At 43.0% G+C, this 27144-nt stretch overlaps 1 protein-coding gene across 2 annotated transcripts in view; it reads left to right on the top strand.

Moving 5' to 3' along the window:
* WASF2 (WASP family member 2) overlaps positions 1–27144 on the top strand; it is a 269369-nt gene that overhangs the window by 204388 nt on the left and 37837 nt on the right. For both annotated transcript variants that reach the window (XM_089686248.1, XM_089686249.1), the window contains exons 2-5: positions 4885–5015; positions 24700–24834; positions 25029–25182; positions 25266–25383. In XM_089686248.1, the coding sequence (XP_089542374.1) occupies positions 4886–5015; positions 24700–24834; positions 25029–25182; positions 25266–25383 (537 nt within the window). In that variant the 5' untranslated portion in view covers position 4885. The remainder of the gene's footprint in view (positions 1–4884; positions 5016–24699; positions 24835–25028; positions 25183–25265; positions 25384–27144) is intronic.

Genomic DNA, 27144 nt, shown 5'->3' with positions numbered 1-27144 from the left:
ACACTCCTATGTTATGATTCCCCTATGCAACATTGGGGAGCGCGCCTATCTATCAAAACTCTGTATGAACCTAAGCTATTAGCTCCTCTCATCTTCTATCCCATAAAACTGTTATTTTGTCAAAACCACCATTCCCCTCCTCTCCCCTTTCTTGTAGAGTCTCTGTTATCATAGATGCCTATTTTTGCAATTTTCTGTCAAAGAATGTATATCCCCATTATCCCTTCTTTTCCTCCCTGTTTTAAAACCAATAAAATATTTGAACAAGGACTGCTAGGGTGGTGATCACCGCACTTGGGTTCCATCAAGAACTACAAATCTTCCGCTGTGACAAATTGGAATTATAATTCATTCATGGATCTCTGTAGGCAGCAATTAAAAAAATTACATTTGTTGCAGGGGAGAAGAAACCCTGTACCCTGTTTGGCGGGGACTCATTTGCACCATGTTGCGTTACACCCCGTAACAGCGTGCATAGGAAGACGTCAGCCTTACTTGTTGATTTACCAGACATTCAGCATCCCTGTCACTTCCTGTGAGCTGACCTGCCAGCATAAAACAATGTTTATCTTTCTTCTGTAAACTGCTAATTCCCCCATGTAAATGAGATGAAGAGATGATGTCCAGCCTGGATTACAATCTTGGCTCCATAGATAAAGTGGAGGAGTGAGCGTAGTCACACTAGGTCAGGAAGTGTTTTTCGCAAGATTATCAGGTGGAAGAAAGTGCCTAAAAAGAAGAAAACTATAGCGGCAACTACATCTAAGGATTGGTATGTTGATATATGTTACATTTTTAGTGTTGTGTTTAGGCGTAAAAGTACCATGCAGGGCAAAGCAATTGGTTAATTATATAAAGGATAAATGTGAGCGCAATGTAATACTGACCAAAGAAAGCTAGCATATAAAGGTTAGAACCTCAGCACCTCAAAATAACAAATATAAATAAATATGCAGCTCTAAAAAGCATGTATCCTAAATAAGTCAAAGTATAAACCATAAAAGATAAGGAAGCGCTGACATAAGCGCAAAAGTTAGTACGGTGAGATCACGTCTATGAATGGTGTGACTATAATCCCATAACAGTGATAGTGAGTCCAAAAATAGTGATGTCCATAAAGTATGGTAATCCGTGTTTCTTAACTTTCAATATTGGTGCCAGAATCTGGTAAAGTGATGCACTTACTTGAAGTACATATAATATGCACCTTATATGTATATCCTTAATGGTGGGGTCATCGGGATCTGGTCTAGGGCTACAGGGTCATCAGGCTCAGTAGTGGACACTCAAGATGATGGCTCACACTCGGGGGTCTCACTCCGCTCCCAGACTCATCAAGCAGCAATAGAATACTGGCTCCACGCTCCCAAAATGGCTCCAGCTTATGAGGCTCGCAGTAATCAAGCCAAAGGACAAAAATGGTTCTGATAGTGTAGTATGTTTATTAAGGTATGAAATAAATCCAGGTAAAAAGCAGAAACTCCTGTCCCTGCCACCCTCCGCTCGCGGTAGTCCACGCACGCGAATAATGGGAATTTGACGTGGCTGCGTGTGCGCACGTTGCACCGCATGATGCGGCTAGTGACGTGTTCGCGCATGCTGCCTTTCTTCCATGTGGCGCGCGCACAACTTACCATATATATACCTGCCGTTTTCTGGGGGACTTCACCCCTTTGACAAAGTGCTTGTTGCACGAAACGCATCAGTGAAGCCCTCCAGATTGACGCCTAGACCTAGATGGCCACAAGGAAGGCCACTCAATATCTCATGTGAGTTTCTGCTTTTTACTTGGATTTATTTCATACCTTAATAAACATACTACACTATCAGAACCATTTTTGTACTTTGGCTTGATTACTCCGAGCCTCATAAGCTGGAGCCATTTTGGGAGCGTGGAGCCAGTATTCTATTGCTGCTTGATGAGTCTGTGAGCGGAGTGAGACCCCCGAGTGTGAGCCATCATCTTGAGTGTCCACTACTGAGCCTGATGACCTTGTAGCCCTAGACTAGATCCCAATGACCCCACCATTAAGGATATACATATAAAGTGCATATTATATGTACTTCTGGTAAGTGCATCACTTTACGAGATTCTGGCACCAATATTGAAAGTTACGAAGCACGGATTACCATACTTTATGGACATCACTATGTTTGGACTCACTATCACTGTTATGGGATTATAGTCATGCCATTCATAGATGTGATCTCACCGCACTAACTTTTGCGCTTATGCCAGCGCTTCCTTATCTTCTATGGTTTATACTTTGACTTATTTAGGATACATGCTTTTTAGCACTGCATATTTATTTATAATTGGTTAACTATATTCTTCTTTCACTCCTGCAGCCCTTTAACCTTCAATCAATGCCTGTAATGGGGAGAAACGCATCTGTCTAAAGCTGACCATAGATACATTTGGCCGGTTCAGCAAGGACCAGACAAATTTCGATCCATCTATGGCCATTTCTGCCAGAAAGAAGTCTGTCTAACAATTGGCGTCTCTCAATCAGGAATGTTGGAGATTTCTCATTCGATCAGCGCTGCAGCCAGTTTTGCTGCTGATCAGAGAAGGTTTTCCTGCAGTCCTGATTGACAGAAGCCAGTCTAATGATTGGGAGGGCTACACACAGAAATTCATCCAGTCCTTTGCTGAAATGGATGAATTGCTGTTGTTTACCTCTGATAAGCCTGCACCAGAAGTGTGTACAGAACCAATCCCACTGTGCTTGAAAGCTCTGAACAGATCAGATCATGCCTGCAAATCCAACCACCTCTTTTAGCCTATGGCCAGCTTTAGTCATATACACATGAACTGACCATTGCTTAAGTGATCAATAAGTAATAGTGCTTTCAGTATTCAGAACAGACACCGTGGATATAACATTTCTGTGACTCATGGTTCTGGAAAATCCTATCCAAGTATGTTTGTGGGTTGTGGTAGAAAATCCATGGAAACAAAGAAGAGCATGCAAGATCTATGCAGATAGTATCTCTGGTGGGATTTTATCCCTGGGTTTCGGTTCAGTAAGACAAGCGTTCTTAATCCACTGTGCCGGATCCATCTATTGGCTGCAAATTTAGCAACCTGTAAACAGCAATGTATTAGTGATTTACTTTATTTAAAATAAAAGCTATATTCCAGTCCAGTTATGTGAGAATATATCTTTTATGTCCTGCATCCACATGAAAGTTGTTCATTTTGTGTTTGTGTAAGTAGATACAGGCTTTACAGTGCACATTTATAAAGCACAGGCTGTTGTGTATACAGCCGATTAGTAAGTCTTGTGGCTAACAGTGCATGCTGGGAATTGCTAATTAAGGATGTCCGGCAGAGACTCAACTCTCCTCCCTCCTCTCTGGCAAAGCATTACATCCTGTCTATCCGCAGAGCTATCCAGAACATTCTGCTTCTGCTCAACTCCCCTTCTCTCGCGCGCTCTCTCTCTCCCTTTTATACCTCTGAACTGCACAGAATTGCACAACATCAATGCATAGTCTAGAAAAGGCATTATCCGCTTAAGCATGTCAAATTTCTGTAAATTAATTATGCTGTATTTACAGCAATCTTAACTGACCTGGTCATTCCCTGTTGTGCAAAGAATTCTCTGTATGGCTGTGTGTGCATTTATTATTCTTGTAGTTATGATAAATATTATTATTATGCAGGATTTATATAGCGCCAACAGTTTGCTCAGCACTTTACAATATAAAGGGGGACAGTACAATTACAATACCGTTCAATACAGAAAGAATAGGAGAGCCCTGCTTATGGTGCTTACAATGTAAATATTTTACACTTAAATAGCTTCCACCGCAAAAGTATGAACATAAATCCTGTGTGCTAACATATATTTACAGCTTCATGTGTGAGTGTGGCCTTGTACACTTTGATACCCAATTCAGTACAGTATACTTCATAACAACCTGTTACCATTAAGCATCCTTCTTTTAGAGCAGGGGTATTGAATTAAAATTCACAGAGATCCGGTCAGTAAACGTTTCTTCCAGTGGAGGTCTACATCTCATGTTTGTACTATGACTCAGATCCTTCCCATTACAGCCTCTTTCACATCACAGTTCCCCACCCCCTTTAGGGCCTGATTACCCTAACCCTCATGGGCTTATGGACATCACAGTCCCCCCTTTATATCACAGATCTCTCTTCCCATCAGAGCCCTCAGTCTCCCCCTTTACATCACAGTCCCCCTTTTATATCACAGACTCTCCTTCACATCAAAGTCCACCCCCCCCCCTTTACATCAGCGCCCTCACCCCCCCTTCACATCACAGTTCCCCCATCCTAACAACACAGATCTCCCTTTACTGCCCCCCTTACATCACAAGGCAGGTTAAAGTCCGAGATTCAAACTGTGGACAGGCTGAATGTACCAAGTTGATTAATCAACCAGCAGGTACAACCAGCCAGATTAACTTGCAATATTTGCTAGCAGCTGCTATAGCCGCTAACAATAATCACTCCCAGTGGGGATGGCTTCTCCTGCTGGGAGAAGACAATTGCTTAGCAGGAGGGATTCCCCTGTGAGCATTGTCTGTGTTGATGGGGGAATTGAGCGAATTTGAGTGAAAGAAATTTGCACCGTTTATGGCGGTCTTAGTTTTTTTTTTTGTCTATGGATCACTCAGTTTTGTAAAACAAGATCACAAAAAGCTGTTTTTGACATAAAAAAGTTATATATGTTGCTTTTGTTATCTTAAATAATAACACAATTATTAAACAGGCCCATAACACAAATGTGAATTTTGCTTTGGTGTACAGGTGTGAGAACTGAACTGGGTAAAAAGACTATTTTGTATATTTAGTCTTTTTTTAATGGATCATTGTATTTAACAACCTATCTATTTATATCTCTTTCTTTTTAGAATGCCTCTCGTAGCACGTTGTATTGAGCCGCGCTATTTGTGCCGAGAGAAGATTCCCAATGTTCGCAGTGAACTGGAATGTATGACCAACATCACGCTATCTAATGTCATCAGGCAGCTGGGAAGTTTGAGTAAGTGACAATTGGAGGAAAGAATTCGGGGCAAAATCATTTTTCCAGGAACAATGCTTAACTGGTACACTTAATGCTTTGTAAAGTTGATGGATGTTAGAAATTCAACAATATAGAGTTAAATACAGTGCTGAATGAGAAAAAATGATGGATAATGGTAGTTGTCTATGTCTGTTTTAAATGCATTGAGATACAAACTGTGGCATGTCGACAACCACAGAAAACAACAGTTCTGATGATCGCAGCATTCCTGTAAAAGTTGGCAATACCCTGTAATGTAGCTTTTTAAACTTTCTAGAATTTTTTTTTTTTTTTTTAAGAATTTGCCAACAAGGAGTTTTTTTTTTTATATTGGGAAACTCAAAGCTCAATTCCAGACCTGAAACCCTGATCCCCCTTGGAGCACCTTCAGTATCAAAAACTTTACATTTATATTTTTATCCAGGTGTCTTTAGTTGTGTTGTATCACAGGTCCTCTTCAGCTGCTTTTTTTTCTCTGGCAGCGGGTGAATCCTAAATGCTGCAGAGAGCAGCACTTACATAATAACGCTTTGTACAGCATTCTCCTGTGGGGGACAGAACCTTGATGCCCTGGGCATAAAGGAAATTTATGCCAATAAATCCGTAAGAAGAATGGCACAGTATCAATGTATTGTTGAGTCTGCCAGGCAGAGCTGCTTTTTAATTTTATTAAAGCTGCTGGGGAGTGATATTTACAGTTATTGTTCAAACAAAAGTTGGGCTTTAATGAAAATTGTATTGTAAGTGTATTAACCGCTTCAACAAACACTATAGAACCTACTCGTGCATCCTCTAGTTGAAGCGGGGGCATTGAGTTCATGGCTGCAGCTACAACCATGAACCACATACCAATGTTTTCAGCTGGTGATGCTGAACACTGTAAAAGCCATCTGAGCAGATAAATAGCCCCTGAATTACTTTTACAGGGGCCAGAAGGGGGTCCTCCCTACCACCTTCTGCTGGCTTCATGGGCTCTCCCGTTTTGCTGGGGAGCCCGAGACTGCTGCTGACTGACCATAGAGATGATCAAGGATTTAAACTTCCATGGGCATCTCTATGGTCTAAGAAACCGGAAGCGATGAGTAATTTGTCCTTTCCAGTTTCGGCTTTGTGTTTTCTGGCTGGTTACCGGACAGTGAAACAGCCGATCAGACTAATCTGTGTCTGATCGGCTACTTTGGAGGCCAGAGGAGAGATCAGGGGTCTAGTAGACCACAGATCTCTCCATAAAGGGGACCTGTCATGGCCCATGATATCACAAGGGATGTTGTTCACCCCTTCTGATAGCAATAAAGTTGATTTTAAACTTATTTTTTTTATTTAAATTGAAAGCACTTCCTCCCCCCCAATACTCATGGGCAAAGGTGAATGCATACATAGGTCACGCACGCATATGTAAACTGTGTTTGCACCATACATGTGAAGTGTCGCCGCGAACGTTATAGCAAGAGCAATAATTCTAGCACCAGATCTCCTGTGTTTCTCTAAACTGGTAACCAGTAAAGATTTTAAAGTGTCACCTATGGAGATTTTTAAATACTGTAGTTTGCCACCATTCCATGAGTGTGCAATTTTAACCACTTTCCCTCCTGAGGATTTACCCCCCTTCCTGATCAGGCCATTTTTTGCTTTATGGCACTGCATTACTTTAACTGACAATTGCGCGGTCATGCAAAGCTGCACTCAAAATGTATGTCTTTTTTTTCCCCACAAATTGAGCATTCTTTCAGTGGTATTTGATCGCCTGTGTGTTTTTTATTTTTTGCGTTCTAAAAAAAACAAAGACCGTCTATTTTGAGAAAAAATAATATATTTTTTACATTTTGTTATTAAACATGTCCAGTAAAAAAATTTTAAAAATCAAATTTCGTCATAAATTTAGGCCCCCTACCAGGAAATGCAAAATCACGTATATATACGTGATTTTGCGCACCTGTGCCACCCTGTAGCAGTATTTCTGCTATAGGGCGGTAGGGAAGCAGTTAAAACGTGACATTAGGTATATATTTGCTCGGCTTAACATCATCTTTTATATTTATATTGCGTTTTTGTGTATCTGGTCACCAGATGAAAACAAATGCAAGAAAGCATAAAAAGGAAACTAATATAGCCATCACATCTAAGAATTGGTAAGCTGCAAAATAATAGACGTTTGCTTTTGGATTTGATCCCGCTAGGTGGAGTTAACCTTTAATCTTTTTGTTGGCAATGATGCGTCTAATGCATCATGGCGTTGAAAGGGTTAACAAAAATTGTTCAGAAGCCTCCTGGCTGTAACGGTCCTGGGCCTCTCCTGGGAGCCAAGGACCAACGCAGATTGTTCAGGATGGCCAGCGGAGGAGGATGGAGGATTGTGAAATTCTATTCTCCAATTCCACCCTCTGGATTGGAACCAGAAAACTCTCTGCTCTGAGCAGTTCTGGATTCAAAACTTTCAAACCCTGGAAGCTGGGTCTGGTGAAGGAAGCAGATTGAGCACTATTTTTGCTCAGTCTGCTAGAGTCTGGATATCTTATTAACCGCTTTACCTCCGCCCCATAGCAGAAATACTGCTACAGGGTGGCAGCTGTGCACAAAATTGTGTGTGTGTGTGTGTGTGTGTGTGTGTGTGTGTGTGTGTGTGTGTGTGTATATATATATATATATATATATATATATATATATATATATATATATATATATATATATATATGTGTGTGTGTGTGATTTTTCAGTTCCTGGTAGGGGGCGCGCGTGCGAGGTGCGTTGTCAATCACCAGATCCTAGCCGGTGATTGCTGAGAATCTCTGAAGGGGGGAGAACTGTTCGTAATCAAAACAGTTCTCCTCCCTGTCAGCTCCTGCACGCTGCTTTGCACGGCTGTGCATAGCACAGCCGTGCAAAGCAGTGTGCTTACAGTGAAGCACAAACACAGAACATGATGTAAAACGGCACACAGTTAACCCTTTGATTGCCCCTGATGTTAACCCCTTCATGCCCAGTGCCATTAGTACAGTGTCAGTGCTTTTTATTAGCACTGATCGCAGTATTGGTGTCACTGGGGATGTCAGTGACAGTCCGTTCCCCCCCAGTGTCAGAATGCCTGCATCAGTCCTGCTATAAGTCGCTGAAATTCCAGTATATATACCGCCATTTGTAGACAATATAACTTTCACGTAAACCAATTGATTTACACGTATTGGGAGTTTTTTTTTTAGCAAAGACATGTAGCAGAATGCATTTTGACATAAATTTATGACTAAATTTGATTTTTTTTTTTTTTTACTGGACATGTTTAATAGCAAAAAGTCAAAAATATTGTTTGTTTTTATTTATAGTACAAAAAATTGGGGAAAAAAGGGCGTAAATTTCATTTGGGTGCAGCATTGCATGACCGTGGAATTGTCAGTTAAAGTAATGCAGCGCCGTAACGCAAAAAATGGCCTGGTCAGGAAGGGGGGTAAATCCTCTGGAGGGCAAGTGGTTAAAGAAAACTTGTCATTTGCCAGATGCTATCACACTAAGGGATTTGCAACCCCCCCATGATTGCAGTTACATAGAATAGAAAATAATTTAAATGTTTTAAAGTGGTAAGCTCTGAAATAAAAACAAAAAATGGACCCCTGCCTCCATATGCATTGCACATAAGCACGCATGTGTACACATAGGAAGCACAGTCTTATGTAAACAGTGATTGGATAAGAAATTTCAGGTATTGCCACGCACTCCAAAGTGAGTGAAATTATTCTAGGGTGATGTATTGTAATCTTTATACTGATGACCTGTAAAGGTTTTTAAAGTGTCAGCTATGAAGAACTTTGAGTTTCATAGTTTTTATACAGTTTCACAAGCACACACAATTTTTAAAGCCCAACATGTACAGTATCTAACTGATGCATTTCGGTCTTATTTTACCCATAAATGGGAATTACAGTTTTTGTTTGTGTGCACTAAAATTAATTCTATTGCATTTTTTGCTGAAAATATAGGTTTGAAAACAGTTGCACAAATATTGTGCAACATAAAAATTTGCAGCTATCATCTTTTTTTATTCTAGGTTCTCTGCTTCAGAAAATATATTTTGATGGGCTTCAGGCCTAAAATGCTTGTTTTAATGTGTGTGAAAAATTTGAAAATTGCTTTGGTAGCAAAGGGGTTAATTAAAATGTGCATAGAAAAAAAAGTAAAAGCCCCCTGCTCCCAAGTACAGGCATATGCAAATCTATGCACTGGGTCACATGCCAGATGCTATAAAAAAAAACAATTGCACCACACATAGCAACACACACCGAAGTGAATGCAATAATTCTAGGGCTATTATTCATTATTAACTCTAAATTGATAAAAGGAGTTTAAAGTTTTGCCTATGAAAAGATTTGGGTAGCATAGTTTTTAGGGCACACGCAGTTTTGATGCTTGACATATTTGCTTTCCATATTTCTTAATGCAACCTCATCTTTTCAATTTGACCAAAATATTGGTTATTTTTTGTGTACACGTAGAATAATTTGAGTGCAGGCATGCCAGGATTGTGATCTGAGCAGACATTCTGCTGGAGCTTATTCTGTTTTTTCCCTCTACCATGACTTTTCAGCCTCTCAAACTAATGGCTCTTACTCTGGATGCCTCACGAACCTTCTAGGAGTCCTAAAGGGGGTAAAAAAATGTGTTTTCTCCCTCTCACTGAAGTTCTGTCTAGTCTGGAAGTACACATTGCGGGAAGCCCTGGGACCATTTACAATAATGGCCTCTCAGACTGACCCTGTGGATGGGACAAACTCTCTGGCGTCTCATTTGTCGAATGTAATGGTGTCTATTACTGTTTGCCAGGCAGCATTGACCTGTAAGATTGATGCTGTGCAATTGGATGTTGGTCTGATCCGCCGAGATTTGGATAAAATCCATTTTTGGCTTACTACTGCAGAACAGTTCATCAGCCATACTGAAAACTGAACACACTAAATCTCTACCTCACAAACGAAGCTTAGAGCCCTGGAATACAGAGCTGAGGAAGGAGAGAACCGTAATATGATTAATACTCTCTGGATAGTAGGATTGTGGAAGGTATGGAGTGGAAGAACCTGACTGTATTTTTGGAGGAACTGTTGTGTTTCCTGTTACTTTCTGTTCAGTTCTCTCCCTTCTTCACCAAGGAGAGGGCACACTGTGTGCCACCTTGACCTGCTCCAGTGGGCTGCACACTTTGTTGAAGACTTGCAATACCAAAATGGAAAGCTTCTATTTTTTTACATTACACTGTAAAACCCAGAAATTTCGAAGATTCCTCAACCACATGAAGGAGTCCATGCGTGCCTGGAGCATTAAGTAAGTATTATTTTCCCTTCAAAGCTGTGAGTTCAGGATTGAGAAACTGTCCGCTTCTTTACCTCCCCAAGGGATGCCAGTGCCTTGCTGAGGTTGCTTCCTCCAGAGAGTTGGCATTGTATGATTCAATGTTGCTTTCTATACTGCCACTGCCTTTCTATGCCTTTATTGATGACATTGATAGTAAGCTAGTCCCTTTCTGCCCAATGGTGCCACCATTTGAACTTACCTCGGAGTCGTTTGGCCTGGTGGCCCCTTGATACACCTGTGGTCTCTGCTGTTCTGTTGTATCCTCTTGGCAACGGAGTTCAAGTTTGTTCCTCTGGCTTAGTCCAGACAAAGAGTTTTGATACTTGCACTACTCCAGCATCTTCACATGGGATCTATCTTAATTCACTCATTTGAATAACTTTTGCTGGGGCCCATGCCATCCGCATAGTTGATTTTGTTGGGTCTGTTTGTGGTACGTATGCATTCTATTGCAGAAAGTGATCTCTCAGAGCCCAAATCTTCTCCAGGGATTCTCCCTGGCACTGGGATTGATCGCAACGATTTTGACGACTCAGCAATACAACATACTAATGGAGTTACTAGAGTACTCATTTCTCTTGATGCTGAAAAGGCATTTGACTCGGCAGAGTGGATTTATCCCTGAGATATTTTGAGATTTGGCTTTGGTCCTAATTTTTTTTTGATGGTTATATCTACTTTACCAGGCTCCCAAAGCCGGGTACGTACTAATGATAGACTCTGAGTCCTCCACCTGCAGAGGGGGACCCTTCAGGGTTTTCCTCTCTCGCCTAGCCTATTTGGCTTGGTCTTAAATCCTCTGGCAATTCTGGTAAGGGAGTCATCCCTTAAAATCCAGGGATTCCATACCTGGTACTAATAATATCCAGACCTGTGAGGGGGGGATATGCACTGTATTTTACTGGAAAAGAAACAAAATTGATTTTTTTTCCTTGCAGACTAGAATACCTGCAGGACGTAATCACAGGTGGGACCAGGGGCGGACTGACCAATCGAGGGTCAGTAGGGGGCCCATGAGAGGATCACTGTCCAGTGACAGTGTGGGGAGCGGAGGAGGAGGCACTCTCAGATCCCAACCCAGAAGTAGCTCACCTGTCACTTCACCTGGTGGCAGAGTGAGACGGGCGAAGGGTCCGGACACTGTGCTGGTGATGGAGCCGGTGGGCAGTGGGAAGGTGAGAGGCATATCATCCATGGGTGCGGGGTGTTCACCGCACACACCCTGAACCCCCCCAAGAATATGTATCAGGAACAAAGTCGGAGGTGATCTGTGCAGTGGAGGGACAGTGACAGCACCGATCTCCCTGCATGGATTTCAAAGAAGCAGCTGAAAAGCGGGAGAGATGCTTCCAGCTGCCTCGCTGAAATCCATGCAGGGAGATCGGTACTGTCAATGTCCCTCCACTGCACCGATCATCCCGGACTGTGCATCCGATTTCCCTCCTGGGTCCCCCCTCTGTGCTCCTCAGCCCCCCCTTCTCTAGCGCAGGTCTGATACCTCGTTTTCAGACAGTGTCCAGCCCCTCCCCCCATCCTCCACGGCAGAGGAGAGAGGATCTGCTCTGCATCCCCTGTCCAGATCAGCCAGCAGCTCTCTGATGCTTTTGAATGTACACTCTCTGTCCTTCTCTCCCCCTTTCCCTCTCTCTCCCCCTCCCCCTCTCTCCCCCCCTCTCTCTCCCTCTTCCCCTTTTCTTCTCTCTCTCCCCCTTCCCCCTCTCTCTCTCCTTCCCCCCCTCTCTCCCCCTTCCCTCTCTCTCTCTCCTTCCCCCCTCTCTCTCTCCTTCCCCCCTCTCTCTCTCCTTCCCCCCTCTCTCTCTCCTTCCCCCCTCTCTCTCTCCTTCCCCCCTCTCTCTCTCCTTCCCCCCTCTCTCTCTCCTTCCCCCCTCTCTCTCTCCTTACCCCCCTCTCTCTCTCCTTCCCCCCTCTCTCTCTCCTTCCCCCCTCTCTCTCTCCCCTTCCCCCTCTCCTTCCCCCCTCTCCCCCGGCTCTCCCTCCCCCCTCTCCCTCCCCCTCTCTACCACCTTTCTCCCTCCCCCTCTTCCCCCTCTCTCCCCCCCTCTCTCCCACCCCCTGCCCTCTCTCTCCCACCCCCTGCCCTCTCTCCCACCCCTGCCCTCTCTCCCTCCCTCCCACCCCCTGCCCTCTCTCTCCCACCCCCTGCCCTCTCTCCCACCCCTGCCCTCTCTCCCTCCCCCCTCTCCCTCCCTCCCCCTCCCTCTTTCTCCCTCCCCCTCCCTCTTTCTCCCTCCCCCTCCCTCTTTCTCCCTCCCCCTCCCTCTTTCTCCCTCCCCTCTCTCTCCCTCCCTCTCTCTCCCACCCCTCCCCCCTCTAAAGTTATTCAGTTATTTGGCAGGGAGTGGTAAGTGCTCAGCCACAGCCCCAAGGTTATCCTGGGTACCCTGCCTTTGTCTCTCTAGTGACTTCCACCCATGTGGGCCATGGGACATTTTGGTCCTCCCTAGGACACTTTTCCCCCTCATTGGTCTTGCAGCCTCTTGTGCATTGGGGCGTGCGGGTCTTCTGTGTGTGTATATGGTGGGCTACAAGGTGCAGTTAGTCTGCCTCGTCTGTCAGTGGGCGACTATTTTCCTGGAGTCCATGGAGGCAGCCTTCGTAGCCTAGTCTTCAATACGGCAACCATCTTGGGGAAGCTGCACAGTGACATCGTACAGTGAGTCTTCGCTCAGTCTGCAGTGTGGTGGTCATCTTGGTGGAGCCACATGGTGGGGGCCATTTTGGCTGAATCTGTGCTCAAACTCCAATGTGGTGGCCAACTTTGTGGAGTTGCATGGTGGCTGCCATCTTGGCTGAGTCTATTAATGACTCTCCCAGCCAGGTCTGGTGTGGGGGTTAAGCCTTACTCTGTGCAGAGCGAGCAAAGGTTCCTAGTGGCTGCTGTTCTCCCGGCTGCGGTGGAGATCTCTGGACACAATGTGGCTTCCATACTGGCCTACTTCTGGTGACCTAGGTGTGTGAGTCCTACTGGGACAACCCCCTCATCTGCAGCAGCAGCATATCTGGGGTGGGAGCTGTCTGTGTCTGGGTGTTTTAGCTGTATACACTGTTGTGTAAGAGCCAAAAGCTGGTGACTGCCTTGATTTCTTTTGTGCAAGAGACCCTTAAAACGGAATATTCTACAGGGAATCTGGGGGAGCCAGCTGTCCCTTTTTGCACCCATAAACCAGCATGTTTCACCAAGGAGTTCCTGTGTCCCAGCTATTTTGCCAATTTGTTTTTTATAGGAAATGGGAAAGTCATAAGCTGCTATTTGTGATGTCTAAATGATTTTTGGTCCAGTATCCGTTTGAAGTGGACGTCTCTCTCGGTTGTGGATCCACCAATCTCTAGGCTTAATAAGGCTACTATGATTACGTTGGAAGAATTACCCTCTTTCAAGGACCCAGCCAACAGGAAGGCTGAAGCAGTTTCACTTTTGTGTTTATCATTACTGACTAAAGTCTGTGCCGTGTTGTACCAAACTCTTACAGAACGGCAAAAACTTCTGCGTCAGGGTTTGGGTAAAGAATAAGTATCCCTGATCTACGTGGAGAAAGTAGACCAACTGGTCCAGGGCCTTAAAGATGAACTCCGGGCAAAAAAAATCACCCATTAGTACACCTCCCTACACAAAACACTAAACAGTTAATACAATTTTGAAAATCCTTACCATTTAGGAGAAAAGTCTAACTGAATTATCATGACCTCATCACTGTAATTCAAAAGATAACAGCATCTGCTCTGCCAAGGAAGAGATGTAACAGCAGGGATTACATCATATCCTCTCCTCTCTCTCTGCAGTAAAAGGAAACTACAGTTCCCATCAACCACAAGGAATTGTAGTGAATGTGGGCTGGTATGCTAGGCCTGTATATGTTGAATGTGATTGAGAGTCTCAGTCTGCCCATCGCTGCAAGTGGCGCTGAATTACATCACTGCTTCCTGGAGGAAGAACTACAGAAGGGATGTGCCAAGACCAGTGGCTGGAGAAATAGGCATAGCAGCCATTGGTCTTACAAACAGGAAGCTAAAGAGAATTAATGGTTTGATTTGAAAATTAATATGCTATTTCAGAGCAACTACTGAGTGAACCAGAAAATGGATGACAAATTCAGTGAAGGTAGGAAATTGGCAACAATGAGTTCTGCTTTCAATGCATTTGTGATGTCCCTGGATGTGGCCCCATTGCTCTCTAAACATTCTGACTCAGCAATGATTTTGCGCTGTTTTCTCTGATTTAAGTGTTGGTTGGCGGATCAGACCTCAAAGAAAACTATAACTGAGGAGTCCTTTCAGGGTGATAGGCTTTTGGTGCGACTCAGGTTGATATTATCAAGATTCTCATGGGTGGTAAAAGCACCTTTTTTCCACATTCTCAGAAGGAACTATGACTTAAGAAAGGACCTTCTTTCTCCTTGCAAAATCAGCTTTTTTGTTCCCCAGAAAACTGACAGCAGACTACCTGAGCCATCAAATTCTGGACCAAGGAGAGAGGTTTTTCCATCAGATATGTCTGCAGTGGAGCACTTGCATACTGATAAAGCAATTCTTCGTCCATGTCTTTCTTTTTTTGTTAAAGATGGTATCTAACTTCCATTTGAATGAGGATATCCCATCTCTTTGTCCACAGTGATCACATCCTATAGAATTTGCACTTCATTCTTTGGTTAAGGTTCAAGCAGTCAGAGCATTGAAGATGGGTCGTGGCTGGGTCTTCCAACATGACAACTACCCAAAGCACACAGCCAGGATAACCAAGGAGTGGCTCTGTAAGAAGCTTATCAAGGTTCTGGAGTGGCCTAGCCAGTCTCAAGACCTAAATCCAATAGAACATCTTTGGAGGGAGCTGAAACTCCGTGATGCTTAGCGACAGCCCCGAAACCTGACACATCTAGAGGAGATCTGTGTGGAGGAGTGAGCCAAAATCCCTGTTGCAGTGTGTGCAAACCTGGTCAAGAACTACAGGAAACGTTTGACCTCTGTAATTGCAAACAAAGGCTTCTGTACCAAATATTAACACTGATTTTCTCAGGTGTTCAAATACTTATGTTCAGCAGTACAAGACAAATACATTCTTTAAAAATCATACAATGTGATTTCCTGAATTTTTTTTTTAATTCTGTCTCTCAGAGTGGGAATGCACCTACAATGTGAATTTCAGACCCCTCCATGATTTCTAAGTGGGAGAACTTGCAAAATCGCAGGGTGTTCAAATACCTCTGTTCTTCACTGTATAGGAGATAGGGAATTTGGCCACTGGTAAGGACTGCCCAAAGATGGTGTATTTGTTTTCTGCCTAGTACCTTATTTACTGTAACCCTAATGTCAAGGTTATTACCAGGCTGTGTCCTTCAATTAATTCAGAAAAGGGGATTTTAGGGTACCTAGACAAAAAAAATGATTTTATACATATATTTTTATAAGTAGAACTATAGGCAAAGCTTTCATTTTGGATAGAGCATTTTGGATAGAGCAAGGAAGGGTCATTGTAAGCTCCAAGGAGCAGGGCACTCCTAACCCTCTTATATTGAACTGTATTGTTGCTGTATTGTCTCCCGTTATATTGTAAAGCGCTGAGCAAACTTGGCGCTATATAAATCCTGTATAATAATAACCCCTGTAAGGTTTATTTTTTGCCATCTTTGTCCCATTGGGGAGATTTACTTTCACTTCCTGTCCCATAACCAAACAGGAAGTGAGAGAAAATCCAAATGAAGGGAATCTCTTAGGGACACCCAGGTCACTACAGCTAGTGTCCCCATTGGGAAATTACCCCTCTATTACTTTCACTTTCAATGACAGTAGTAAACAGGACTAATACAGAGGGTGAATCTCAGTAATGGGGACACAGCAATGAAAATGACGTGTTGTAATCCATCCCCCCTCTATCCAAAACAAATAAAAATGTTTTGCCTTTAGTTATACTTTAATATGTATATATACACAAATGTTTTGCCTTGCATGGGTTGTTTTACAAGGTAGGAGTTCAGGTCTACTTTAATCACTCTAGAATTTATCTTGAATCATGGAAGCATCATGATGAAACAATATTTGCAGCTGTTGCTAAATACATAGCCATAGTATATGGCTATGCAGAGCAATAATTTTATTTAGTGTATCCCTTGAAATGGCTGCCCATACTGGTAATAACTACCCACCATTTTAAAACCGCTATGGTAAATTAATCCATTTCTTTCTTCCTTTGGCTTAACATTTTGCTGCCAGAGCCGTTTTTGTTTTTTTGGGGGGTTTTTTGCACACATTTGAAAAATAATTTTAGACCTGAAGATCAATAAACCCCCAAACATATATTCCCTGAAAGCAGACACCCTGGAGAATAACATGGTGGCAGTTCCAATTTTTATGTCACGTGATTTGTGCAATGGTTTATCAAGTTCATAATTTTCAGCAACAGATACACTAAAATTAATTTTAAGGCACACAAATGCAATCTAATACTAATAATTGGTAAAATGTAAAAGATGTTTCACTGAGTAAATAAATACCTAACATGTCAAGCTTTAAAAATGTTCACAAGACAACAGATTTCTGTATCCTAATTTTCCACAGGCGATGCTTTAGATGCCCCTACAGACCCCTACTTTAAAATTAACCATTATTGCCATAGAATTATTGCTGTCACTCTAGTGTGTGTGGCAATATGTAACCTGTAGTGCAAGCGTTGTATTTGTACATAGGCACCCCAGACTGCTGTGTTTTATGTTCACAGGGAGCAAGGCGGGCTAAAAATATTTAGGAGGGGGTGCTTGGTTGTAACTTAAAGTAATTGTAAATCCTCACCTTGGGAAACTACCCATTCAGTTTAAAATAGAAATGAAAGGCAAAACATTTGTGTATAGATAGAACAAAACATTGTAAATTCCCCCCCCCCCCCCTTTTATAAGTTATTACACTTCCTCTATTCTCAGCTGCGAAAGAGCTAGGGGAGGAGAAACAGCAGGACACTGATCGTCCCAGTAAAAGCCTGTGCTGTGGGCTGGTGTCAGGACAAGCCTAATCATTGGAGAAGAGTACACTAAGTTCCCAGCACAGCTAGAGAACTGACCACGCTGTGTTCTCCTGCCCGGTGTAGTCAGATTTTAATAGGAAAGCAGAAGGACTGGCAGGAACACCAGGGATTTCACACAAAGGAAGCAATACAAAGCGAACAGGATACTTTTTCACACAAGTACATGGTATAACAGGCACATATCAGAAATATATCATGGGTTTACATTTCTGACACTTTTTTTTTTTTTGTTTACTAAAACATTATACATATATCACATAGTGGACAATAAACTGCTGATTTCTCACCTGCCTTCAATTGAAACTATTGGAGTGCAGATCATGCTTCTTCCTTGCTTGAAGCAGCCAGGGTCAGTTGGGCCAATTCACAAAGTGATATCTTACTGCATCCAAGTTTGCGATAACATGCCGTACAGTGTTTTTCAAAACTTTGTTGACATTCACTAAAAATGCTTCTAAAATAGTATGAGTTATTTTATGGAGTCATGCGTAATTTTAGTAGTGAAAACATGCGGTAATGTAATGAGTCATCAGCTGTCAGCAGGTCTCTCCGCTGACAGCTGGTGGGATCTGGGGGCTTCCAGATTGCGATAAGCCCCCACCGCCTGGGGAAGAGGCCCTTGTCCCCATCAACATGTGGACAAGGTGCTTTGGGGGGCCCCAGAGCACCCCCCCTCTATGTTGAGACCCAGCTACATCACCAACCTGGTCTCAAAATACCAACCAAACCGCTCTCTTCGATCCTCCCAAGACCTTCTGCTCTCTAGTTCCTGTGTCACCTACCATGCTCGCCTCCAGGACTTCTCCCGGACTTCTCCCATCCTATGGAACTCCCTACCCCAATCTGTTCGGCTGTCTCCTAATCTATCCACCTTTAGACGATCCCTGAAAACCTTTCTCTTTAAAGAAGCCTATCCTGCTTTTACCTAGTAAACCACCATTTATTTCCTCCATCAGCTCATCCCCCACAGCTATTACCTTTCGTATCACTCAACCCCTCCTCGTAGATTGTAAGCTCTAACGCGCAGGGCCTCTGTTTACTCTTGTACCAAATTGTATTGTAACTGTAATGTCTACCTTAATTTTGTAAAGCGCAGCACAAACTGTTGGCGCTATATAAATCCTGTATAATAATAATAATGTGGCCTGGTATGGTCCGGGTTTGCTCGCTATTCCCCCCTCCCCCGCCCCCCCCCTTCTTGACCTGCCGGACTGCATGCTCAGATAAGGGTCTGATATGTATTTGAGGAGTGGGGCTTTTTTTTTTTTTTTTTTAACAAACTTTTTATTAATTTCTGCAAAGGTTCAAAAACAGTGCCTGGAAGCTTAGCACACGCAGGTGCAGCTGTCCAGAACAAAAGAAAATTACAAGAACCATAACCAACCTACAAAGGTGTGAGTGTGTGTTGAGACTCGTCCAGTCAGTAGAAACCCAGTCAAAATATATAGCATCAGACCCCACTATAAACAGGATACAATTTACAATAAACAGAGAAGCTCTATCCTGTTCCCAACCTATTCACACCAAAATGAAGGGATTAGCAGTGGTGGTATCCCCAGCCATCTGGCCCATGTTCTTTCAAACTTCTGAGGACAACCTCTATTTGCATAAGTGGTTTTGTAAAGTGGTAATTGGGAGTTCACCAGTTGTTTCCAGTATCCAGTTGTTGGAGCCGTGGGTTTCTTCCAATGGAATGTAATTGCCTTCGTGGCATAAAAGAGCAGTAAAAAAGTGTCTTATGTGCGTTTGTGGTTACAAGGCTGTCAATGAGGCCAAGCAAGCATATTCTCGGAGACTGGGTCATGAGGACCTGCACAAGTTTACTGATGGTGCTGACCACAGGTTCCCAGAACAACTGGATTGCTGGGCATGTCCAGAAGATGTGGTAAAAGTCAATGCCAACATGTTGCGGGAATGCTGGGGTCAAGGCGGTGTACCCTGTGTATTGTGAAGTAGGCCATAGGGCCTACTTCAGTGAGGATCTTGAACTGTATGAGCTGGTCCCTAAGTGAGACTAATTGTTTGCAGGGAGCATTCCACATGTCCTTCCATTCCTCATCATCCATATCCGGAATAGCCAATAACCACTTTTGTCTAAGCCTAAGTAAATCAGGTAGTGCCACTTTTATAAGCTGTGAGTAAATCATGGAAGCAGGTTTTTTAAAAAGAATCAGAGCAGAGAAGGGCCTCCAGATCTGAACATTCCAACTGTATAGGCCTGAGAAAATTGGCTGTAAGGGGACATTATAAGCAGATCACAGGGAATTAAAAGACCTCATCATTCCATTGTCCACTATATGGGTGTTACTTAATGTTATATTTTGCCCAGATTTGTGGATTAGGCAAAACATAGAAATGGTGTAAAAAAAGGGTTATTCCAGAGGGTTGTATGAGGGGATAGCGTTGAAGGGTCACGGGTTTCTACAGTCAGGTCCATAAATATTGGGACATCAACAGAATTCTAACATTTTTGGCTCTATACACCACCACAATGGATTTGAAATGAAACGAACAAGATGTGCTTTAACTGCAGACTGCCAGCTTTAATTTGAGGGTATTTACATCCAAATCAGGTGAATTGTGTAGGAATTACAACAGTTTGCATATGTGCCTCCCACTTGTTAAGGGACCAAAAGTAATGGGACAATTGGCTTCTCAGCTGTTCCATGGCCAGGTGTGTGTTATTCCCTCATTATCTCAATTACAATGAGCAGATAAAAGGTGCAGCATTCATTTCAAGTGTGCTATTTGCATTTGGAATCTGTTGCTGTCAACTCTCAAGATGAGATCCAAAGAGCTGTCACTATCAGTGAAGCAAGCCATCATTAGGCTGAAAAAACAAAACAAACCCATCAGAGAGATAGCGAAAACATTAGGCGTGGCCAAAACAACTGTTTGGAACATTCTTAAAAAGAAGGAACGCACCAGTGAGCTCAGTAACACCAAAAGACCTGGAAGACCATGGAAAACAACTGTGGTGGATTACTGGTAGGTGTATGTGTGTCAAAGTCAACAGTCAAGAGAAGACTTCACCAGAGTGAATACAGAGGGTTCACCACAAGATGCAAACCATTGGTGAGCCTCAAAAACATGAAGGCCAGATTAGATTTTGTCAAACGACATCTAAAATAGCCTTCACAGTTCTGGAACAACATCCTATGGACAGATGAGACCAAGATCAACTTGTACCAGAGTGATGGGAAGAGAAGAGTATGGAGAAGGAAAGGAAGTGCTCATGATCCTAAGCATACCACCTCATCAGTGAAGCACGGTGGTGGTAGTGTCATGGCGTGGGCATGTATGGCTGCCAATGGAACTGGTTCTCTTGTATTTATTGATGATGTGACTGCTGACAAAAGCAGCAGGATGAGTTCTGAAGTGTTTCGGGCAATATTATCTGCTCATATTCAGCCAAATGCTTCAGAACTCATTGGACGCCGCTTCACAGTGCAGATGGACAATGACCCAAAGCATACTGCAAAAGCAACCAAAGAGTTTTTTAAGGGAAAGAAGTGGAATGTTATGCAATGTCCAAGTCAATCACCTGACCTGAATCCGATTGAGCATGCATTTCACTTGCTGAAGACAAAACTGAAGGGAAAATTTCCCAAGAACAAGCAGAAACTGAAGACAGTTGCAATAGAGGCCTGGCAGAGCATCACCAGGGATGAAACCCAGCGTCTGGTGATGTCTATGCGTTCCAGACTTCAGGCTGTAATTGACTGCAAAGGATTTGAAACCAAGTATTAAAAAGTGAAAGTTTGATTTATGATTATTATTCTGTCCCATTACTTTTGGTCCCTTAACAAGTGGGAGGCATATATGCAAACTGTTGTAATTCCTACACCGTTCACCTGATTTGGATTTAAATACCCTCAAATTAAAGCTGACAGTCTGCAGTTAAAGCACATCTTGTTCGTTTCATTTCAAATCCATTGTGGTGGTGTATAGAGCCAAAAATGTTAGAATTGTGTCGATGTCCCAATATTTATGGACCTGACTGTAATTGAAGCCCCAGGTTCCAGGCCTTAATTGTTATTACTATAGAGGGAGTGAGAGGGTATGGAGCCTTAAGGCCACATAAGAGTATGAATTGTAGGGTCTCTAGAGAACCCAAAAGTGCTGCCTCCAGCATAGTGCTGCCAGTGAGCTGTCATCAATTGCATAGCTAAATGGTATTTACGGCAGTCCGGCAGAGCTAACCCCCCCCCAGAAAAATGGGCACATTAGAGTTGTCAACTTGTAGCATGGAGTTTGTGGGCCACATGAAAGGTCGATAATAACCTATTTGTTGAACAAAAAAGGTTTTGGGGATTCATTGAGGAGAGTGCCGAAAAAGATACATAAATTTGGGGGGTAGTTTTCAATTTGACCAAATATATGCGGCCCAGTAGAGACGGCAGGTTGCCCCACACGTTCAGTTTAGCCTTGATTTCTTACATAGCAGGTAATGGATTTAAGGAGAAATAATCAGAGGCTGTAAAGGAAACAATGACCCCTAGATAACGAAAGTTATTAACCCATGGTATTGGGAGATCCTTCGGAGCTTGTGTCAGGGCACCATCAACAACAGGGAACAGTACCGATTTATGCCAACTGACTTAAAGGCCGGTGACAACAGAGAAGGCATTTAGGATCCAAAGAGCTCCCTGTAGGGAGGGACCCGCGTCATGCAGAAATAGTAGCATGTCATCAGCATATAGGGCCAACTGTTCCTCAACCCACCCGAAGCCTCTGAACCTCGGGAGACACCCAAAGGGCCTCTGCGATAGGCTCGATCACCAAGGCAAAGAGAGTCAGGGAAAGGGGGCAGCCCTGCCTGGTACCATGAGACAACTGAAAGGGAGCTGAAAGACCACCTAATTGAAGCAGTGGGATGAGAATACAAGACCTTTAACCAGTTAATGAAATGATTAGGCAACCCCATTCTGAGTAACACTTCCCGTAAGTATGGCCACATCACAGCGTCAAACGCCTTCTCGATATCTAACGAGGTTACCATCCTGGTCCCCGTATGAAAATGTAGTGTGAGAATGTGAAAAGTCAATGGATATTAATGTCTGTGGATCTATGGGGCATGAAGCCTGTGTGATGTGAGTCTATTAGGAAGCTAGTAACCCTGCTGAGCCTGGTGTTTAGCAGTTTGGTCAGGATTTTAAGATCACAGTTGAGAAGGGCAATAGGCCAGTATGAGGCGCACAATGTGGGATCCTGCGGGCTTTTACGAATCAATGTAATATGTGCCGTTTGCATAGCTGGAGGGAGAGACTTGGCTTCCAGACATTGAGAATAGAGAGATGCCGTGGGGCTACGATGTCGCTATGGGCCTTATAAAAGTCCATGGGAATACCATCAGGGCCAGGAGCCTTCCCAGAAGGGAAGGACATGATAACAACACACACTTCTTCAACGGTAAAGGGTCGCACCAGCTTCTCTCTTTCTTGATCCAACAACCAACCCAGGGCCAAGGGACCAAATAAATCCATAAGATGTGGGGTGTCAAAATCAGAGGGCATGGAAGAGGTATAACTGCCAGTAATACTTTAGAAACTTCTGTAGGATCTCCTCAGTAGAGGAGACCATAGTGCCCCCTGATGTGCAGATTTCAGAAATGGGTGTGATAGGTCTGTCATTTTGTGCAAGCATAGCTAGAAACCTATCATTCCTATCCCCCTGTTCAAAGAATAATTGCTACTATCCTTTAAATCTAGCCTAGTAGCCTCCGCCATATGGAGTTGTAGGTCCCATTTTGCTGCCAATAGAATATCAAAGTCTCCCGGTGTGTTGGAGACTGCAACAGATTCAGCCTTGTCCTCCACTTCCTGCTGTAAAGCTGAAGCCTCAGAGACTTGCTCCTTACATATGGCAGCTATGAGAGAGACATATTGTCCTCTAACACAAGCCTTAAATGCATCACAGACTAGAGCCGGAGGGACAGATCTCTCATTGGTCTGCCAATTGGCCTGAATGGTAGAAGGAATCTCTGTTGTAGCCTTAGGGTGTGTTATCCATTGCGGTCCCAACCTCCACAAAGAGGGATTACGTGTCTCCCAAGATCTAATGGTCATGGTCAAGGGAGAATGATCGGATAGGCCTCTAGGAAGTTGTTAAAACATCAGTCCGTATACAGGGACTCGCAAACACAAGCGGGATGCTGTCTTGTAAGTTGTGGAATAGCAGGGGTAGGGAATTTTTTTTCTTAATTTTTTAATTGCTGGAAATTTTTTTTTTTTTTTTTTTTTTTTAACATTCATTTGTCAGCAGGGAACCCTGCTGACAGCTAATGACACATTAGTTGTTAAGGATGTGCCGTCCGCCAACCGTGACAGCTACAGGTTGTTTTTTTTTTTTTTAATAACAAACATGTCATACTTACCCACTCTGAGCAGTGGTTTTGCACAGAGAAACCTTGATCCTCCTCTTCTCGAATCCCCAGCTGGTGCTCCTGGCCCCTCCCTCTTGTCAGGTGCCCCCATAGCAAGCAGCGTGCTATAGTTGCACCCAAACAGGTGCGCTCCCTGAGCCGCAGCTGTGTTTATCCACTCAGACACAGAGCCGTGGCTCGGCCCCTCCCTTTCCTGATTAGCTTACTGGCCATGATTTACAGCAGCAGGAGCCAACGGCTTCTGCTACTGCCTCAATCAGTCAGAAGTAGGATTGCCCGGAGAACCGGGGGAACTCGTAGACATCACTGGATCGGGATGGGGCTCAGTGGTAGGGAGAGCTGGGGGTGCTGCTACACACAAAAGGTTTTTTACATTCATGCATACAATGCATTAAGGTATAAAGAACACATTGAGCCTATAGAACCATTTTAATTACCGCATGCATTTAATTATTTCTTTTTGTGAATTGAGTTTAATGTTTTTGTATGCGGTATTTACTGAGTGCTTTAGCTATATGCGGTAAATACTGAATATTAGCAATGGTAAATTGATATTTTACGTATCGCATGTGATATGTGGTCACTTGACCAACCTGACGTATGCAATAACCTTTAGTGAATTGTCCCCAGTGTCAACAGAAATTAGGGTAGATCAGTAAACAGATGTTCGATGCTAAATATGTCTCTGACGAGAGGATTCATTATTAGTTTTCATCCTCATGGTCATCATCGGGACTGAGGGAATGGAACGTTTTGCAGTTTTCACAGAAGCAGAGGGAATATCTCCCAAAAAGGGGACACATTATGTGATACTGATTTTGTCCATGTATTTGTATTTGTCATTTATATGTATATATTTATACTTGGAAAAAAGGTTACATATTTTATGATTCCAAATCATTTATATTATTCAGGCTGCTATGCAGAAGACATCTTTGGAGAGCTGTTTACTGAAGCAAGTATGTTTGCCCAGCGTGTGGGAATGCTGGGTGAGAGAGTGGAAAAGCTACAGGTCAAAGTGACCCAGCTTGATCCTAAAGAAGAAGAGGGTAAGTTGTTTGAAAAGATACCCAATTTAGGAAAATAAGAACTTCTCTAGCTTGATAATGAAAGCATTGTAATGCCCCAGTGTCATATATGATTTGTGGTATGATACAGAAACATTTATTGACCATAAGCAGCTCTTAGAAAACTACTTGTTATGTTTTCATCAGTCTCAAGTGTTTTTTACTTTTATTTCCAGTTTCTCTGCAGGGCATAAACACGAGAAAAGCATTTCACAGTAGTACCCTGCAAGATCAACAACTCTTTGTACGCGATTCTCTTTCGGTTCCTGTCTGTGAAACATATGCTACCTGTGACATGCCACCACCACTCAACATTCTTACCCCATACAGGTAACAAGGCTTTTTGTTATGTGTATTGTATGGATGTGCAAATGTTTTGACCTTGTTTCAGAAATCTTTCTTGCTTTTTACAGGGAAGATAGAAAGGAGGCCTTGAAGTTTTACACAGACCCATCCTACTTCTTTGACCTGTGGAAAGAAAAGATGTTGCAGGACACAAAGGATATCATGAAAGAAAAGCGCAAACATAGGGTAAGAAGCAGAATGCTGCATGAGATGGGACTGCTTAGATGTATTATTTTACTTCTCATCCAGCTGAAATAGTTTTATAAGGATAACTTTACCCAAGATGAAGTAGGAGAAAGGGGAGTGGTTACTGGGGAAGATGTTAAAATAGCATTTATTGTTGTACTTTTAGGTTCTGTTGCAAAGATCTTTGATGTAGGAGTCCCTTGCCAAGTAAAGTGATCATCTTCCCACTTTAGGACAGGCTGATGGGACACACCTGTGATGTCCTTATCATGGTTATAGATGTTATAGATGTGTTTTATAGCTTTTGGTTCAGTCTTTTCAAATCTTTGAATTTAGTTTTTCTTTAAGTAGCAAACCTTGTACCTTTTTAAAAGATTGATGTTTCATAAAACTTTTCCTGATTGTACATTAAGGGACTCAGGATGCATCCAGGTACATAAGGTTATTTAGATAACTTTTAGGAGATTGGACACTAGCAAACAATGCTGTAAGGACATCCCTGTATAACCCTACTCCTATCATGCCTAGTGTGTTTGTTGTGTTCTTAGGAAAACAGGCATTTTCTCTCTAATCTATAAGAGAAGCAAATCATTTCTTAATTTTTTCTTCTTTATCAAGACATTTTTTCTTCTGAAAGACTCTTCAGTTGCTGCAGAACCACTGGGGATCATTTTGCATTTTTGAGATCAGCTGTTTCTAGGCATAGCCTTTCATCATGTTGAATTGGGTGCCTCTACATGGCTCTTCTGAGTCTCCTCAGCCTCTTTGGGGTATTGCACAAGCTTTCGCTGTTTTCCTGAGCATGCTGTCTTTTCAGCTAGTCTCTGGACATTGCACCCTGCCTTCTCTTCTGCTTTATCAGGATGTGTAGTGTGCTGCCTCTAGTGGCAAGGTAAAAGACACCATTAACATTTCCTGCTTCATGTACCCCTTCTTTGTTCAGTGACTTGGTACATGAGGAATCACTGTTGCCTTACATCACTCCAAAACTTAAAGCGGCATTAAACCCAAAAGCTAACATTTATTATATTGCGGCTTATCAATTGTTAGATGTGATGACTGCATTAATTTTCTTTTTTAGTTTTTCTTGCTTTTATTTTCACCTGGTGATCCTGCCAGTAAATCTGTTGTTTTGCTGAACAAGCTGTCCAGCAAATGTAGCAGTTAGAGGGTTGAGACGAATCCAGAGTGTTGGCACTGTAATACAAGAGGTGTCTTATTGGCCAGATTACCGGGTGATAATAGAGGGAAGAGAGCCTAAGAAAAGAAAAATGAATGCAGTCATCATATTTAATGATTGGTAAGATGCAATATATTACAGTTTTAGTTTTGGATCTAATACCACTTTAAATACACCATTATGGTCTTTGCTGCTGCATTGCACACATCTAGACCTGAAACTGCCTTTGTCATCTTAACCTAAGGTTATCAGCCTGGGTTCTCTTAAAGCAATATTAAAGGTTCATTTTTGTTTTTGTAAAGTAACAAGCTTGTCTATACTTACCTGCTCTGTGTAGTGGTTTTGCACAAAGCAGACTGGATCCTCCTCTTCTAGGGTCCCCTCATGCTCTCCTTGCTCCTCCTTTCGGTCGGGTTCCCCCATAGCAAGCAGCTTCCTATGGGGGCACGCGCTGCTCCTCTGTGTGTCCATTCACATGTGGAGCTGCGGCTTGGCCCTGCCCCCTCTCCTCATTGGCTGACTGGTTGTGATTGACAGCAGCAGTAGCCAATGGCTCCCGCTTGCTGTGTCAGCCAGTGAGG

Source organism: Staurois parvus, unplaced genomic scaffold, assembly GCF_062004578.1.
Source record: "Staurois parvus isolate SC_StPar_1 unplaced genomic scaffold, SC_StPar_1.0 ptg000394l, whole genome shotgun sequence".
NCBI classification, from domain to species: domain Eukaryota; kingdom Metazoa; phylum Chordata; class Amphibia; order Anura; family Ranidae; genus Staurois; species Staurois parvus.
Note: the sequence above shows the minus strand (reverse complement) of the source record. Positions and strands in the feature narration are given on the sequence as shown.